Raw genomic sequence first — 19,304 nt, 5'->3', positions numbered from 1 at the left:
AACAATAGCCTGCCACCCAAGGCCTGTGTCCCTCCCGAATAATATTAAAGGGAATATGTCACCAATTTTATACTGCCTCGTTACAATGCCTGTCTCTTACTATAGTTTGACCAGTCATTTAAAAAAAATATATACTTGGTTGCTTAATGTAGGGTGCACGCTTGGGAGTCATCATATTCGTGAACTCTGGTCTGCCTTGCTCCCGAGGCAGACCGGGAGCTTTCTCCCTACAAACAGTATAGGAACAAAGCTGTCAATCATCCATGGAAAGGCAGGCGGAGCCAGAGCTCATAAATCTCGGGACTCCAGTGCTAGGGTCCTGCTGGAGCTTCTCACTACTTATTTTAGGAAAATGACTGACCAAAATATAAATGAACCATTGTTGTAATTAGGATAGTTTATGCTGTCCTCATATAAAGCAGCATAAAACTGATGTCATATTCCCTTTAATTGTATAGAGAAATTACTTACATATTATATGCCAATGAGATTATAGTACTTTATGCATAGAGCTGTTATTTGGTCACTGTAGGTTGGTGTTATTTCGGTACTAGGGGCCAGATTTATCATTACACTTACATCTTACTCCACTTTTACATATGTCCAAAGTCACTTTTGGCTAAGTCAGATTTATTAATGGTCCTTTAATACTGTAATAAATGTGGTTTGACGGTAGCAGTTTATCCTTCAGTAAGAGACTTTAAAAAAGTTGCACGTCTTTACGAAAAAGTCGCAAGTTCTATTAAAAAGTCGCATAAGATAAGCATGTTCCCACTGGAGTAAAATTGTGCAATTTTTAGCGACTTTTTAAATTGTCGCAATAGTAAATCTGTCTAGAGATTCATTTACATAAGAAAACACGCCCACTTTTTTTAGAAAACTGGCGAGCATAGCGCAGAGCCAATAAAAGTTGCAATTTTTTTGTGCAGTTTTAGCGATGGCGCAAAAATTTGCAACTTTTTCACTCCATTATTTTGACTTGAGCTAATGATAAATCTGGCCCTGTGTGTTTTAAACATTGATTGGCACTACCACTAATAAATTATCTTTTAAACGTGGTGATTATAGGCTGGAACGGCCACTCGAATGATACAATCATTTATACGGCTGTTCATTTGGGATATTATCTGCCTGTAAGAATGTCCATAAAGGAGTGCCAGCCTATGTCGTGAATCTTTGCTCGTTACCGTTCAGAAATCTGGCGGTGTAAAACAACCCTTTGGTGTTGCATATTATGACGCTGAGAACACCGTAAAGCAAATCCTGTTTATAGACACTGGTGATAAGTGATGCATATATAAAGTAGGAAAATTATAACTGCAATTCAGAACGCAAATGTACTACTCAAGGGAACTTGAGTTAAATCTGACCCAATGTCTACATTTTCTAATAAGCTGTGTCATTGGAACTCTGGAAATATCTGTTCTTGACAGTTAAGGGATGTGCTGGGATAGGCACACATCAAAATATAATAAAATATAATAAAGATATAAAAATAATTAGAATTATCATTATAAGTGGTGAGATTGTTTTCATAATACTTTGGGCATCTAACAATATGAAAACATTTTTGGTTTGCATGTTTGACTTACTATCTAGCATCTTTTCTTATAACTATGTTCTGTGTCATTCCTCTGCTATTTTTCCTGAATAAAACTGACATCTTAGTGTTAAAGAGTCAGTGTAAAAAAAAAATGTTGATGTGTCACAGAGACATGTTAAAAGTTTTGATCATTGGGTCTGAGTGCTAACGCCCCCACCAATCGCTAGAATGAGACAAGAGAAGTGCTTACATAGCGCACTTGCAGTGGCTGGGTTAGGGGTGGAACCATGTGTTGCTGATCTTCGAACGGGATGGTAAGGTGTGGAAATAATTCCAGGGAGTCAGGATCTGCAGTGAACCAGTGTGCTTCTTTACTGGAGGAACTCAAATGCAAAACAATACAGGCAAGGCACTGAGCTGGCTTCTGTAGTCTCCTCCCGGCCACAAGAATGTTTCATGCTGAGGAAAGCCCTGAGCTAGCTGTCGGTCTCTCTCTCTCTCAGAAGGTTGGAATCCTGACCAAAGGCTGGTGGCCCAGGATCTGTGCCTCAGTTGTCCACCTGGCTCCCTGGTTAATGGGCTGGTAACTTGGTTGTGGCTCAGAATCCCCATGTTGGCGTCTTCTTCTGGTCACTCATGCAGCCTGGAAGAGTCTCACCTACTAAGCCCTGGTTCATATCTGCAGACAACTAGAGGCTCTGACTGCTCTCCTTATATACAGTTTCTAACTGAACTAGAACTTTTTAGTGGGAGGGGTGGAGTGGAGAATCACAGCCTAAACAGAAATATTGTTACAATTTCTGTCTATCAGACTTAAAAAATTTCAATGCAAGAATATGGGATTGACTAAACAATTTTTCCAGCCATAAACAAGTCTTCAGACATAAACAGCTGAGCTAAACCAGAGAGTCAAAAGATCAGTGTGTCTATTTCCCCCCCTCCCAAATATATTGCATATTTCACAGTGCAAGTTTAACCCTTCAAAGTGCAATAAAATGAGTTGATGGCTTTGCATAGCAGTAAAAAGGGCAAATGTCCATAGTCCAAAGCAACCCTGCTCCAGGGTATTATACACTATCTATCCTTGCTGTAGGATTCTAGGAATCCAGACATACAATAGAATGTATGTGGACCATCTCGATTTCATCCCCTGCAGCGATGCGAGAAAGCGTGCTATGTGAGCGCTCCTCTCGTTTCGTTCTATCAATCGGTGGGGGTCTCAGCACTCAGTCTTTTTATCTGTCTCTATGACATATCAAAAGTTTTTTGAAAACTAAGGGACCCTTTAAATCCCCCCCTGTCATAAAGGTGTCTCTATATATACTGAGATACTACCAGCACTGATGGGGCTGTATCACCAACATCTCTAACTAAAAACACCCAGTTGTCAATTTATTTAAACTTCTAGGAGAAATGAAAGAGAAAAATCACAATGTAGAATTCTTATTTCTTTAAGCTAATATTGTTGAATACATCAGGCGTTGATATTGGGATCCACTATTTTCACTGTTTGAGGGGACAGTTCTATAAAAAGAATCAGGGGAGAGTGGGAACAGTCTAAGGAATGTGGCAAGCTCCCGGAGGAGATATCGGGACATATTTTGTGGGACTTATAATAAGAAAAGATTTACAAGTCTGTTGTGCAATCTGGAATTAAAGATTTCCTGACCATACAGCTTTATGTTGTGTCACAACTCAAGGATCACTTGACGGCTTGGATCTGATTGCTGAATGCTGAGCGTTTCTCATATTACGCTTTCAATAGACAGTTGGACATACTTATGGGATCATCACTCCCAGCCCCAGGTCATCTATCTATGAGTATCTACAGTTCTATCTATATATCTATCTATCTCATATTTATTCTATCTGAAACTTGGAGCAGATTCTGTACCAAAAAGGCGCTGAGAGCTACTCTGAATCTGCCTACCATTGTGGAAGTCCACCATGGAACGTGTAGGGGGGCTCTGAGGCCGACAGATTTCTGCTGTGGATTTGCATAAACAACTGCCGTGGGTCTTTGCGCAGATTAGCCCCAGTGGTGCACCTGCAGCTAACCCCCAGATAAATCTGCGTGGAAAAAAATCCACCACCATATGAACAGGAACATGAATTCCTTTTAGAATCAATGGCACGTGGATTTCAAAGTGAATCGTGCAGAAATCTACGTGAAATTTACATCATGTGATTATACCCTTATAAATACTTACTATCTCCTCCCAGAAATCAATTGTCTACATATTGCAATGACTAGTTATGGCTCCCCCTGCTGTTCTTTTGTTTTCTCAGCTCGTCCAACTCATTTGTCCAATGCTAGTGGTCACTCTTGCTCAATAGCTCAGCTCCATCACCACTCATGCACAGGTATGCACTACTATTGTGCAGGCCAGCCATAAGAATCAGGGCACTAGGAGAGGCTTTTTCTCACCAGCACTTGACACATTAGGGCTCATGCACATGACTGTATGCATTTTGCGGTCCGCAAAACACAGATCCGCAAAACAAACGGGTGACATCCTTATTACATCCGTTTTTTGGGCGGATCCATTGTAACAAGGCTTGTCCTGGTCCGCAAAAGGTACAAGAATAGGATGTATTCTATTTATTAGCGAAACAGACTTGCAGACATACAGACACGGAATGCACACCGAGTCATTTCAAGTTTTTCTTGCGGCCTCATTGAAATGAATGGTTCCACATACTGGCCGCAAAAAAAAACAACACGGACAAAAAAATGAGTCTGTGTGCATGAGCCCTTGTGTGGATGTTCTGAGAAGGAATCATAAGAACACAAAGGGGCACCATAGCAAGTGTGGAGCAGCGATATCTGGACACAGGAGCATTTGTTTCTGATTCCAATTAAAAAATTTTTATGTTTTGCATGATATAGAAATGTAATATTAATCACAGGAAAATCCCTTTAAAGGGGCTGTCTATGTTTGGACTATATAATAAAATGTTCCTCAATGTAAATGGAAAGCTTTTTGCTTGCTTCCAAATGCTGTAAACTGGCAAAGACCTAGTACTAACAGCTTCTAAAAGGCTGTGTTCACACTGCATTATAAAGCTGACATATACGTAAAAAAAAATGTATGCTACAAAAAAGAATTTAACCACGCGTTTTAAAGGGAATCTGTCGCCAGGATATTCACTGATAAACCAGTCACAATGCCCTGTAGGGTTATCTCAGCTGAATGTAATCGTACCTCTTTTCACTTAGTGATCTGTTGCTTCATTCTGGAGAAGAAGTATTCATATGCAAATGAACAGTTAAGTGCACCCAAGGCGGGCCCGAGCCACTCTGTGCACCCTTGATCGTCCTGCTTCCTCTGCCAGCCCCTCCCTCTCCTTCTTGACAGAGTCAGGTTCCTGCATTGTCATCTCACCTGGCCCGGTCATTAAAAAAGTAAAAAATGGGTTTGGAAAAGGAAGCAGGAGGAGCAGTGGTGCACACAGTGGCTTGGGCCCGCCCTCGGTGCACTTAACTGCTCACTTGCATATGGATTACAAGAACTTTTTTCCTCCAGAATGTCACAGCGGATCATTAAGTGAAAGAGTAAGTTTAAGAGTCCTGTTTAAAGGAAACCTGTCACCGGGATTTTGTGTATAGAGCTGAGGACATGGGTTGCTAGATGGCCGCTAGCACATCCCCAATATCCAGTCCCCATAGCTCTGTGTGCTTTAATTTGTGGTAAAAAACTGATTTGATCCATATGCAAATTAACCTTAGATGAGTCAGGGACAGGACTCATCTCAGGTTAATTTGCATATGTATCAAATCGTTTTTTTACACAATAAAAGCACACAGAGCTATGGGGACTGGGTATTGCGGATGTGCTAGCGGCCATCTAGCAACCCATGTCCTCAGCTCTATACACAAAATCCTGGTGACAGGTTCCCTTTAAAGGATAACTTTGATATGCTGATAGATTGTAAGCTCTTGCGAGCATGGCCCTCACTCCTAGTGTTTCAGTTGTATATTAGCCAGTTATGTTGTGATGTCTTTTGTTTTGTACATGAACCCTCTGAATTTGTAAAGCGCTGCGCTAATATGGTGGTGCTATAAAAATAAATCTTACCATTATTATCATTATATGCTTTCTCAATGTGTTTGACTCTAGCTACACCCAGTATTCAAACACAAGTCTATGAAACCCATGCTTAAAGGAAACTCTTTTTGCTAATTATTGACCCATACAAAGGTAAGGGTACTTTGTATATACTGTATATTTTACTGTATTATACATTTTACCGCATAGCACCAAAAATCCTGGTTCTCCTTTTACCAATTTTCTTTAATTTATATGAATAAGTCCAGGGAAGTGGGAAGTGATGTGTTTTCCTGGTTCTGGCACCAAGCAAGCATAGGGCGTCTGGAGCAAAAAATAAAAGGATACCACATCGATTTCACTCGTTCACCTTTCTTTTGGGTGTGCAATCATGTTGTACCTCTTTACAAATTTATCATTAAAAGTAATGTGATTAGTGATGAAAAGGAGTGAGGCAATGGACAGGACCAAGAGAAAACCAAGGGAGGCAGATATACTACATGATAAGCAAGGATGACTCCAGAGATTTTTAGTGGTGCTACTACTGGACCAGTGTGATCAGCAAAAGAGTCCTAAGGGTTATCAACTTGCTGGAATTTCGTAATTTTCCGCCATAGAAGTACACGCTGACTGTAAAGGCAGCTCATATTACATTGTAGACACGTGAACTCTGAGTAATATATTGAACATTTTGTTTCAGATTTTTTTTTTATGATTATGATGCTAAGTTTTTTTTTTTTTTACAGAAGCAAAAAAAGCTGACTCTCAGGACCACCTATAAGTGACTCCCCTGACTGTCAAGCCATTAAAAGGAATCTATCACCATGAAAATGCAATGCAGTCTACAGGCAGCAGGTTATAGAGCAGGAGGAGCTGAGCAGATTGATGTAGAGTTCTATGGGAAAAGAAATTCATTTAAATCTCTGCCCTTTCTCACCTCAGTAGCCAAGTGAGCGATCCTAATCAGTGATTCAGCTATGTCTGTATACATACTTATACAGGGAAGGCTGTCAATCACTGATAAGACCCCCCTCTTGGCTAGTAAGCAGAGAAAGGGCAGAGATTTAACTTATTTAGGTACAAGATTTACTGAATCATTTTCTATAAAACTATAAATCAATCTGCTCAACTCCTCCTGCTCTATAACATGCTGCCTATATATTCACTGCATTTTCATACTGACACGTTCCTTAAAGAGGTTGTTTGGGCTTTTAATATTGATGACCTATCCCCAGGATAGGTCATCAACATCAGATCGGTGGGGGTCCTACACCCGTCACCCCCGCTGATCATCTGTATGAGGAGATGGGTCGTGCAGTGCGCAAGTGCCATCTCCCTTCTGTCTTCCTGGTCTCCACTGTATGTCTATTGGACAGCAGCAGTGGACAGGAAGAGAGATGGGAGACGACACATGCCCGTGCCATCTCGTCGTACAACTGATTAGAGGGGGTGCTGGGGGTCGGACCCCCGCCAATCTGTCTGATGTTGATGACCTATCTTGAGGATAGGTCATCAATAGAAAAAGCCCGGACAACCCCTTTAATTAAGTCAGTGCTGTGACCCTTTTATTCCCAGAATCAGTGGCCTAGAGGGTGGACTCCTATGTAAATAAAGTGAGTCCATATCCTATTCATAACCCTTTAAAGAGCCTTTAAGCATGACAACAACCTCCTGAACCACCACCAGTCATGAGAACAAAGGGATCATTCATGAGTAAAAGTGAGAGTACCAGCAGTTAGAACCCCACTCAGCAGGAAACCATAATATATTTTAGCCATATGCCCTCATGTTCAATTCTAGAAAAAACCTTTTAAAGAGGTATTTCCAACTGGACATTTATGGTATATCCACAAGATATGCCATAAATGTCAGATAAGTGCAGGTCATACCTCTGGGACTTGCATCTTGAATGGAGAACGGAGTCCTATCTCTTGGCTGCTCCATATGGATAGGAGGTGGCCACGCATGCATGGATCTCTCCATTCACCTCTATGGGACTTCTGAAAATAGCAGAGTAAGCAAGCTCAGCCATTGTTCACTCCCAAGGATATGAATGGAGAGAGCCCCGGGTGCCAACCACCTCTCCATTGACTCCACTCTTAAAATAGGTGTAGGTCCCATAGGCGAGACCTGCACCTATCGGACACTTCTGACATAGCCTGTGAATATACCAAAAATATCAAGATAGGAATATCCCTTAATACTTATTTAATATAGTACTTTTCAATTCATTTGTGTGGCAAGAACGGTCACAAAAAGGTCATTTGCTAATGTGTTTATCAATGAGCATAATTTCCAGAGATAATTGTCACAAGGAAAATCAGTATGTGTATTACATAAGCATCACCAAATGTGGCGTATGACAGAGACTGCCGAACATTTTCACTGCTGTCAATAAGGGAAACACAGCATAGATTTTTTTCTTGCTGCATCATTGACCTTACATGCAAATTGGATACCTTGCCTGAGATTAGATATGACATTGTCATGAAATTCCGAGTCTGCTGCCACTAAGCTTCACATCTGCTTTATATGGAAACATAAGCAGCTCTTGTCCGGAGCGAAAGTACAAGTGTGTGTGTGTGTGTGTTTGAGGTCTGTCGATGTCACGAGGGCCAGAGCCACAAGAAGGACTTAACCCATATAGATCGGAGGACATAATGCAATTTCACACATTTGATTTTATTAAATGATCATTTAGAGTAAATTCAAGTTTTTTTTGTGTGATTATCTTAAGAGCAATAAGTGCAAGTGTCTATTTGTATTTTCAATCGTATTATATGCAGGGCAATATGCTTAAGTTATATTAGGTTTATATGGTATTAAAGGGGTTATCTCACTTCAGCAAGTGGCATTTATCATGTAGACAAAGTTAATACAAGGCACTTGAGGGGTGTTCAATAAGTTATCTACCTGAATATGAAAACAACATTTTCTGAGAAAATTGAACTTACTACTTTTCAGTGTAAACCCCCATGACTTCAACACATTTATTCAACTTCGCCTCTAGTGATCAGAAGCCCTCAGAATAGGAAACTTCTCGCTGCTGCAGGAACCATGCTACCACCTCTGTGCATTATCGTCAGGAAATCGTTGCCCATGCAGAAACGTCTTTAGGTTCCGAAAGAGAAAGTAATCATTGGGAGCCAGGTCTGGACTGTAGGGTAGATGGTTAAGCTCGATGAAGCCACATTCCCTGATAGCAGCTTGTGATTATGTAAGACTTGTGAGCTGGCACATTGTCATGAAGCAGCAACACACCTGCCGATAACTTCCCATGGCGTTTCTCTTTCATTACCTCTCGTAAAGCATAAGTGTCTCCAGTAATTGACCCCTTGTGCTTGCATTGCATGGACTCTGGTCTCAGGATCATGGTGGTGAACCCATGTTTTATCGCCCTTAATAAGTTGAGAATAGAAGTCTCCTGGATTTTCTGTAAGCATGTCTAAATTCTCTTGGCTAAACTGCTGGCTACAAGTTTTTTGCTCAGGTGTTAACATTCATGGCCCCACCAGGAACTGACCTTTGATGTCATCAAAACATCATGAATGATACTGGCCCAACTGAAATGCCTAATTTATGAGCCATAGCACTGACCTAACGATTTTCCAAAATCATGACCTCCACTTTACTGCACATTTCCTCTGAAGATGCTTCAACAGGTTGCCCTGAACGGGAATAATTTTTAGTTGATTCCCTACCCCATTTAAACTTCTTGGCCCAAAACTTCACTTGATAGTAGGAAGGTGCATCATCACCATATACAGCAATCATCCTTTCATGAATTTCTTTAGGCTTCTTTTCTTCCTTTGTAAAGAATGTATTCATGGAGCAATGCTCTAAAGCCCTCACTTTTTTTTGTAGATCTGCACTGTACTGCATTTGCCATCCTGTCACTTCCAGTGCTTTCATCAGACTGAACTGCTACCATGTGTGTTGCATGTCTAGACATGTCTCAACCTACACAGACAAGCTCAGCTCTCTAGCACTGACAGAACATGCTTTGGTAGATAACTTATTGAACACCCCTCGTACTATTTTTTGCGCATTCATCCAAAATAACATTTGTAAGATGAGACATTGATATTGGATGATTTTTTGCAATCTCTGTTCTAGTTCATCCCAAAGGTGTTGAATGGGGTTGAGGTTGAAAGGTGTTGAATAGGGTTGAGGTCAGGGCTCTGTCAAACTCATAGGGCCTTCCCCAAACTATTCCCTCAAATCTAGAAGCATACAACTGTCCAAAATGTTTTGGTAATCTTAATCTTACCAAGTATTTCCTCTTTACTGGAACTAAAGGGCCAAACCCCCATATTTTCCCTCCTCCACCAAACATTACAGTTGGCACAATGTAGTCAGGCAGGTAACATTCTCCTGGCATTTGCCATAACTCTTCCATCAGACTGCCAGATAGAGAAACATGATTCATATCTCCACAGAAAATGTTTCCAGTTTTTCAGAGTCCAGTGGATCATTGTTTACACTCCTCCACTTGATTCTTGCCATTGTGCTTGGTTATGTAAGGCTTGCATGCAGCTGCTCGGCCACAGAAACCCATGCCATGAAGCTCCAGGTGCACAGTTTTTGTGTTGATGTTAATGGCAAAGGAGTTTTGGAACTCTGCAGTTATTGAGTCAGCAGAGCACTCAGCACTCAGTGACCCCACTCTGTAACTTTATGTTTACAGCTTACTTTGTGGCTGGGTTGCTGGGATGTCTAAACACTTCCGCTTTATAATAACATAATTTACAGTTGATAGTGGAATATCTAGGAGGGATGAAGTTCCACAAACTGACTTATTACAATGGTGGCATCCTATTACAGAAACACACTGGAATGCAGGGGGCTCTTAAGAACGAGCTATTCTTTCACAAATGTTAGTAAAGGCAGGCTGCATGGTTAGGGGCTGGATTTTATACACCTGTTGCAAAGGAACTGAATGAAATTCCTGAATTTGATGATTTAAGAGGTGTGCTCCAATACGTTTTCCGTATAGTGTATGTATGTTAATTAAGTATTCACAGTACAGTGGGATGAGGAGAAGAGGATACTTACAAAGAAAAGAATTAGGTTGAAAAAGTAGCTAGATGCTGCCAGAAGTGCATAGTAATGTTCTGTGGACAAAAATTTAAGCCACATGTGACTGAAGGTATGGCCTACTTGAGGGTGAATCTGAAGTGCTGAAGCTATAGATAACTAGCATCACTTATGTAGGTAAATTGGCTGTCTATGAATTTATCCCTAGTTAAATTGAAAGTTTATACCTGGCATAAGCCAGAAATTAGTGTGAATAACAATTGCTACAAAATTCTGTACATATAAAATAAAAATTTATAAATAGCATTATCAAATAATTATGCAATTTTAGATTTGTCAAATCATTTTAGATTACATCAAATTTTGCTTGATAGAGGGACGAATAAGCTGGCACCGGACCTGGAAGTTAAGGGCACTTGGCAGCTATAAGAATTCTTAACAGAACACAATGTTCATACTTCGCATGCTAACCAAAGCTATGGGACATTCTGTCTTCATTGATTGTGTATGTCTGGATATAATTCCCTGGGTACCATAGAGGATGTAAAATGTAAAGTGTGAAATGAAAGTGCATAACTATAAAACACCTTCACCCCACATGCATAATGATTAATGCTTCCTGCAAACGATACAGTATATATACTGCAACAATACTTGTGAGGCTCCCCTCAATTGTACGTATTTCTAAAATTATGACCATGGGGTTGCATGCTGTTTGGACTTACAATGATCAGCTGATAGCAAGTGTTCAATTTTCCTGCAGAGCCACCAGAGGGGAAATGAAGTAGTACATGGTAACCATTGAATTCAATAGGTTTGCTATGTCATGCATTTTCATGGCAGGTCCTACAGATAGCGAGAGGTGTTCTTTGTAATGAACTCTCGGCAACAGCTGATTATTGGAATTCGAGATTGAGGGACTCCTGTCTATTATCTCAGAATGTCCTATTACGGTATTTTACATGGATTTTCTAAACCAGGCAAACTGTTCCACTACAGTGACCAAGTAATAGTACTAGAGGATGTCCAAATAATATCACCATATGCTTCCTAATACAGTACCTTACTATGTTCACAAAATATTGTCAATTGTGCTTAAATAGAACCTGTCATGTAATTTTTGTCAGGTGATTTTTGCTGCCCTGGGAGCAGAATATAACAGAGGGAGGGACGCAGTGATACATATGTTTATATGATTTGGAGTAGGATTTCTGAGTAAATCCTAACATGACCCTAGGAGAAACAGTGAGAGTCCTGATTACCCCATCCACACATAGTGATTGACAAGCTTCTGTGTACTAGTGTGTATATAGAGAAGGCTTTCATTGACCCTCTGTGGGTTGGATAATCAGGACTCTCAATGTCACTCCTAGGAGTCCTGTCAGGATTTACCCAGTTTTTTTCTCAGAAATCCTGCTACAAATCATATGAACATATACATCACAGATTGCAGCTTCTCTCGCTCTATCATATCCTGTTCTCAGAAAGACCAACAGAAATCACGACAGGTGAATTTTAAAGGGTTTCTGTCACCCTGCAAAACTCTTCTTTTTTTTTTTGGGATAGTTAGATTGCTCATAGTGCGATATAGCAGAATATAATGGTATTACTTACTTTCATGCGGCCGATTCTTTATAAAACGAACTTTTATAATATGTTAATGAGGGCTCTACCAGCAAGTAGGGCGTCTACTTGCTGGTAGCTGCTGCAGAAATCCGCCCCCTCGCCGTGTTGATTGACAGGGCCAGCCGTGATCTCCTCCTCCGGCCGGCCCTGTCAGTAATTCAAAAATCGCGCGCCTCGCGTCATTCGGCGCAGGCGCTCTGAGATGAGGAGGCTCGTATCCTCAGCACTCCCTCAGTGCGCCTGCGCCAATGACGTCTTCTCTTTCGGTGATGTCATCGGCGCAGGCGCACTGAGGGAGTGCTGAGGATACGAGCCTCCTCATCTCAGAGCGCCTGCGCCGAATGACGCGAGGCGCGCGATTTTTGAATTACTGACAGGGCCGGCCGGAGGAGGAGATCACGGCTGGCCCTGTCAATCAACATGGCGAGGGGGCGGATTTCTGCAGCAGCTACCAGCAAGTAGACGCCCTACTTGCTGGTAGAGCCCTCATTAACATATTATAAAAGTTTGTTTTATAAAGAATCGGCCGCATGAAAGTAAGTAATACCATTATATTCTGCTATATCGCACTATGAGCAATCTAACTAGCCCAAAAAAAAAAAGAAGAGTTTTGCAGGGTGACAGAAACCCTTTAAGTAATATTGCTCTATGGTACTCACATAATACCGCAATACAATGCCCATATAAATACCAATATATGATGTGAGGTAAGTTTGTAACAGGCCACCAGAAAAGAAGATCCTGGCACCTCCACTTCTGGATGTACGGATTCAGGGTGGGATGTAGCTGTAGCTGTGATCCAAGAGCTACTGCCAAACTCTGGCGCTCAAACTACCTAATTTGTATAAACATTATTTAACAATCAGCCGTTCAAGCTGAAAACAAAAGAAATATATAGTTTTAATCGGACTGATTAACCCTGCCATGCAATATGCCTAGATTAGTAGGGTAGCTTGTGCTGATAGAGGCTTTTTAAATTAGTTGGAACTGTAGACACAACTTTATCTCAATCCTCAGCAGATATTATTATAGAACTGAATTGAACCCTAGCTAAAGAAAGCATGAGAATAAGTATAAAGATAGCATAAAAACATGACATGCAGATCATACATATACCAAATACAACATGGAGATACAGTAGATGTCCTACCTAAGGCCTATACCAAAACATTTCAGTGTCTGTGTTTTCTTTAGCAAAACATTTACTGTTGTCTCTCATTTTTTTAGGTTTGGTTAAAAGTTCTGCATCATGAACGTTTTGTGCCTTTAAAACTTCTGGAGACCTGATTTTCAGATCAACCCTGCAATCTCCCAACCACTGGATGGGGAGCACCACCATTCTCCCTCGTGGTGCCCTAGCCATGGGGGTAGCCCGTGCCATTCGCCGATTCAGCACAGAAATCCCTGATCCACTCCGTGAGGAAGAAGAATCAGGACTAACTCAGGGTATGAGACCAACCCCCTATCGTAATGGAAAAGTACACACAAGGCCTGTCCGTCAGCGCAGCCGCTTTGTACAGAAAGATGGCCATTGCAATATAGAATTTATTAATCTCAGTGAGAAGAGCCAACGATACCTGACTGACCTTTTTACCACATGTGTGGATATTCGCTGGAGGTGGATGTTTCTCATATTTTCCTTTACTTTTGTAGTTTCCTGGCTCATTTTTGGCTTTTCTTTCTGGCTTATTGCCTCAATGCATGGGGATTTGGCTCCACCACCTGAACCAGGCTCAGAGGAAACCCCTCTGTCTCCATGTTTTTTACAAGTCACCAGCTTTATGGCAGCCTTTCTTTTTTCCTTAGAAACTCAAACTTCCATTGGCTATGGATTTCGAAGTGTTACAGAGGAATGCCCGTTGGCAGTATTGACAGTGGTACTGCAGTGCATTGTGGGATGCATTATTGATGCCTTCATAATTGGAGCCATCATGGCAAAAATTGCCAAACCTAAAAAGAGAAATGAAACTCTTGTGTTCACAGAAAATGCAGTAATTGCTTTAAGAGACGGCAAATTGTGTCTCATGTGGAGAGTTGCAAATCTTCGGAAAAGCCATTTAGTAGAAGCACATGTACGAGCGCAGCTCCTGCAGGTAATAGCAATGTCACAATAAATGGCTTCTTTTCTTTCTCACTCTGCTGTACTTAAGAGAAGGATCAAGAACCATACTGAGTATCCAATGTTCAAGGGAAGGATGTTTTATCAGAGCATAGGACATCAGAAACAACCTACAATAATGGTGGCAAACTTGACATCTGTCATTTCAACTGCTTAAACCGTCACTTTTATTGATATTGTAAAAACCCAGCCTACTGCTGCTATGTTTTGATACAGTTTTTATATCCTGGCTGGTTCAAGTAGTGGAGCGCACTTCCACCATCTCACTTCCAGCCTATTTGATTATTTTTCCTCAATTTTATTGTGCTGTATTTGCTAGCGGCAACACGCCATTAAAAGCATCTATGCGCTTACACACTTCCCCATACATGTTTCGATGGGGCAGTGAATGGATCGCTCCACTACTTGAACCAGCTAGGATATACAAACTGTACCAAAGCGTAGTGGCAGAAGACTGGGATTTTAAGAGGGAATACCTATCAACTGTTTTTACAATATCAATAAAAGTGATGCAATGATTTGCAAATGTCATAGACCCATATTTTTTTTACAATAGATTATCGTAGAAAGTGAGACATTTTACTATTGCATGAAAAAAATTAACTGATTTAGAACTTGATGGAAGCAATGCATTTCAAAAATGTTTGACAGAGCCAAGTCTACCATTGTGTAGCATCCCCTCTTCTGCAAACATCTCGGTAGTGAGGAGGCCAATTTCTGGAGTTTTTGAAGAGGAATGTTGTCCCATTCTTGTCTGATGTAGGATTCTAGCTGCTCAACAGTCATGGGTATTCTTTGCCAGAAATTTCCTTTCATGGTGCGGCAAATGTTTTCTTTTCTTGGACTGCAGGCAAGGCCTTTCCTGAAAGGGATGTCTGGATTGGAGCATATGTTGTTCTAAAAAGATTTCACATTTTGATTCATCTGACCACAGAACAGTATCACATTTGGCCTCAGTCCATTTTAAATTAGCTTTGTCCCAAAGAAGACAACAGCGTTTCTGGATCATGTGCACACATGGCTTCTTTTTTGCATGATATGGCTTTAAGGGTCCATTCACACGTCCGCAGCCGTTCCGCAATATCGGGAACGGGTGCGGACCCATTTATTCTCAATGGGGCAGGAATGGATGCAGAGAGCACACTTCCGGGCCGCGGCGCCACAACAAAAATAGATCATGTCCTATTCTTGTCCGCAATTGCAGACAAGAATAGGCAGCAATTTGCGGATCTGCAATACACTACAGACGTGTGAATAGACCCCAAGTTTCATTTGTGGATTGTGTAGCAACTGTGTTCACAGACAATGATTTCTGAAAGTGTTCCTGAGCCCATTCCAGTACAGAATCATGCATGTATTTAATGCAGTACTGCCTGGGGGCCCGTAGATCACAAGCATCCAAAAATATAAAAAAATTCTGAAATTGTTTCACAATTTTTTGCAGATTGTTGAACCTCTGCCCATGTTTTCCTCTGTGAGACTGCCTCTCTAATATGCTCTTTTTATGCTGAGTCATGAGCAAATTGCTCCTGAAATTCTGAAATCCTGAAATTGTTTCACAATATTTAGATGCAGTTTTTTGCAGATTGTTGAACCTCTGCCCATGTTTTCTTCTGAGAGACTGCCTCTCTAACATGCTCTTTTTATGCCGAATCATGAGCAAATTGCTCCTCCAGCTGATTTTTATCAGTACCACTTACATGTCCAGCCTTTTGTTGCCCCAACTTTTTTGAGATGCGTTGCTGCCATCAAGTTCTAAATGAGTTATTTTTTTTCATCAAATGGTAAAATGTCTCACTGTCAACACCTGATATGTGTTCTATGATTACTACAATACAGTTCTATGAGATTTGTGAATCACTGCATTCTGTTTTTATTCACATTTGTTTACGTTTTACACAGCGCCCAAACTTTTTGGGTACTATATATTAATCTGCTCAGCTAGGCTACCCCTGCTCTCTATGATGCTGACAGATTAGACAGCATGTATATTAAGGCAAGATCCTTTTGTAATGCCCAGGGTGAACTCAAAAGCATATCTGCAGCAAAATCCTCAATATCATATGCATGTAGCCCATTTTCACGTCACAAGCTATAGAAAGTGAGGAGGAAATATACTGGGTAAGATGAAGGGGCATGATATGTAGTGTAAAAACTCATGCACAGCTCAGACGAAGAGGCTCTGAATTTATTAAAAGGTATAGGCATTCTAACAAATTTGTGGCATCTTGTGCTGTTCGTGCGTTAGAAACTGAAATCTATGCTTTGTATAGACTGGGGTAGGTTTAACTTATAATTTATGCAATTTTTTAATGTAAATTATTATAAATCTATCGGGCTGAATAGGCTTCACCCGTTCTGCTAAGCACTGCCCACAAAAAATGTGTGACTTCCGTAGGCTATAGTACAACTTTACTAAATGTGATCCTGGATGAATAAACTGTTGAGTACATACAGCTTATTTTCTATTTTATCAGGTTTAGCTCCTTTGGACTCCTTTTTAAGTATTCCACACAACTCCTTTAGTCTTGCCTATAATTCCGTGGCCTAAGGACTCCACTTCAGTTACTGTTTCAATGCTCTAATACTTCCAAGAGGGACAAAGCTTACCCCTTATCCCTTTCTCTCCTAACATACCTAGTCTACACTGTATTAACAGTTTTCTTTTTATACTACAGTACGAATTGCATTATAAGATTATTGGGTAAACGGAGGACCATGGCCCCATTAGCCTATAGAAAGCAGCTCTCAGCATCCTTCTTCTATTGAGATCAATGGGAAGGTGGCTGTGTTTGTGCTTAGGATTGACTCATGGAGCGCATGTCCCATGAATATTCCATAAATGTCTAAGATGGCAATATCCTTATTTTAAAATCTATCAGCACTATGGAACATAATCACTGTAAATAAAATAGGAAGATGCAAAGAAAAAAAAGTTTTTTTTAATTTTTTTAGGGCTCATTTAGACAACTGTAAGGGCTTCGTGCCCGTATTGGCGACCGCAAACGGTGGGTCCACAATATACAGGCAGTGGCCGTGTGCACACCATGCTGCGATCCACAAGATACAGTGAAAGACAGGAGCCCACAGAAACACTCCGAAGCACTTCCGTGGGCTTTCGGGGCGGTGTTTCAGCACCGCAAAAGTTGGGACATGTCCTATCTTTTGCCATATTTTACAGCCCCATTCAAGTGAATGGGTCCACACCACAATGCAGGATTTACACGGCAAGAGCCCATGCAATATTATATAAATTTGTGATTGCTATCATCGTGCTGACCTGCAGAGTAAGGTTGTCATGTCGTTTTTAGTGCACATTAAACACTATAATCACAAAACCACAAAAACTATAGCAGAATTGGATTTTGTTTTTCAGTTTTACCCCACACATTTTCCAATTGGAGCTAAGGTAAATTAAATGGTGCTATTAAAAAAAAAATACAACTTGAAAGTCTGGGGTTCCACACTTAGGTTTTTTTATGCTGTTTTTGAAGCCAAAGCCAGGAGTCGATTCAAAAAGAGCAGAATATTAAGTGTCCTCCGGTTGTTATCTCTTCCTGGTCTTGGCTTCAAAAACTGCATAAAAAAACCTGAATGTGGAACCCCAGACTTTCAAGTTGTATTTTTTTTTAATAGCACCATTTAATTTACCTTAGGTCATATTGGAAAATGAAACATAAATTCTGCACCACAGGTCAAATTATGTGTGAATTATTTTGTCCACAGAGTGCGGATAAGATTTATTAAGATTTCATTCACTTAAAAGGGTTGGCTCCTCTTGCCGTTACTAAGGCGAGATGACACACAACCCCGACCACCAGCCAGCCAGGAAACAGGAAACAGCAGAGCGCTCCGGCGCTCGCTGTTTCAAATAGCTCCCATTGCCATGCATGAGAGCTACTGAGACAGGGTAGCACAACAAGCTATGCTGTTTCTGAGTTAGGGAAACACCATAGCTTGCCATGCTAAGCTGTTTCCATGGCTGTTATGTACCACAATGTTTGCTACTGAAACAGCAGAGCACCAAAGCGCTCTGCTGTTTCCCGGCCGGCTTGTGGTTGGGGCTGTCTCTCATCTCGCCTTAGTAATGGCGGTATGAGACAACCCCTTTAAGTTTGCCGTTGTTGTATACATTGTAGATTTTTCCCACTCAGTTTCGTTGCAGAAACCTGCAGTATATCCAGAACATCCGTTCCTGGCCACAGTGTCAGATTTGTGTTCAGGGGGCCTACCATCAATCTTTATAGCAGTGGTGCATGTCCAGTGTTAATTGCATTCAAATGTCTTCTTAAGGACCGTTGATCCCATTATTGTGTTAGAACCTCTGATACTCTCGTGAGCCAGTCTATTTATGACTGGCCACCAAAAAATGTGGCATTACACCAGCCAATATCAATGTTGTTCTTCAGACTCAATCATAACGAGAGATATGTGCAGAGTGAAATATTAAATCAAAGGTCAGGGAGTAAAAAAATTCTTAACCTATCCTTAGGATAAGTCATCAAAATCAGATCAGTGGGGATCCAAAGGCTACTTTCACACCTGCGTTTGGTGCGGATCCGTCTGTTATCTGCACAGACGGATCCGCACCTATAATGCAAACGCTTAGATCCGTTCAGAACGGATCCGTTTGCATTACCATAAACAAACAAAAAAAATAATAATTTTTTTTTTTGTTCATGATAATGCAAACGGGTCCGTTTTGACTTTAAATTGAAAGTCAATGGGGGACGGATCCGTTTGAAAATTGAGCCATATTGTGTCAACTTCAAACGGATCCGTCCCCATTGACTTACATTGTAAGTCTGGACGGATCCGTTTGCCTCCGCACGGCCAGGCGGACACCCGAACACTGCAAGCTGCGTTCAGGGGTCCGCCTGCTGAGCGGAGCGGAGGACAAACGGTGCCAAACTGATGCATTCTGAGCGGA

At 41.1% G+C, this 19,304-nt stretch overlaps 1 protein-coding gene across 1 annotated transcript in view; it reads left to right on the top strand.

The window, feature by feature from the left end:
- Nucleotides 1–19,304, top strand: part of KCNJ14 (potassium inwardly rectifying channel subfamily J member 14) — a 38,336-nt gene that overhangs the window by 16,667 nt on the left and 2,365 nt on the right. Inside the window, exon 2 of the mRNA XM_040434980.1 lies at nucleotides 13,483–14,348. Coding sequence (XP_040290914.1) covers nucleotides 13,578–14,348 — 771 coding nt within the window. The 5' untranslated portion in view covers nucleotides 13,483–13,577. The remainder of the gene's footprint in view (nucleotides 1–13,482; nucleotides 14,349–19,304) is intronic.

Source organism: Bufo bufo, chromosome 1, assembly GCF_905171765.1.
Source record: "Bufo bufo chromosome 1, aBufBuf1.1, whole genome shotgun sequence".
In the NCBI taxonomy this organism is placed as follows: Eukaryota; Metazoa; Chordata; class Amphibia; order Anura; family Bufonidae; genus Bufo; species Bufo bufo.
This window is presented reverse-complemented; position numbering and strand designations above follow the sequence as displayed.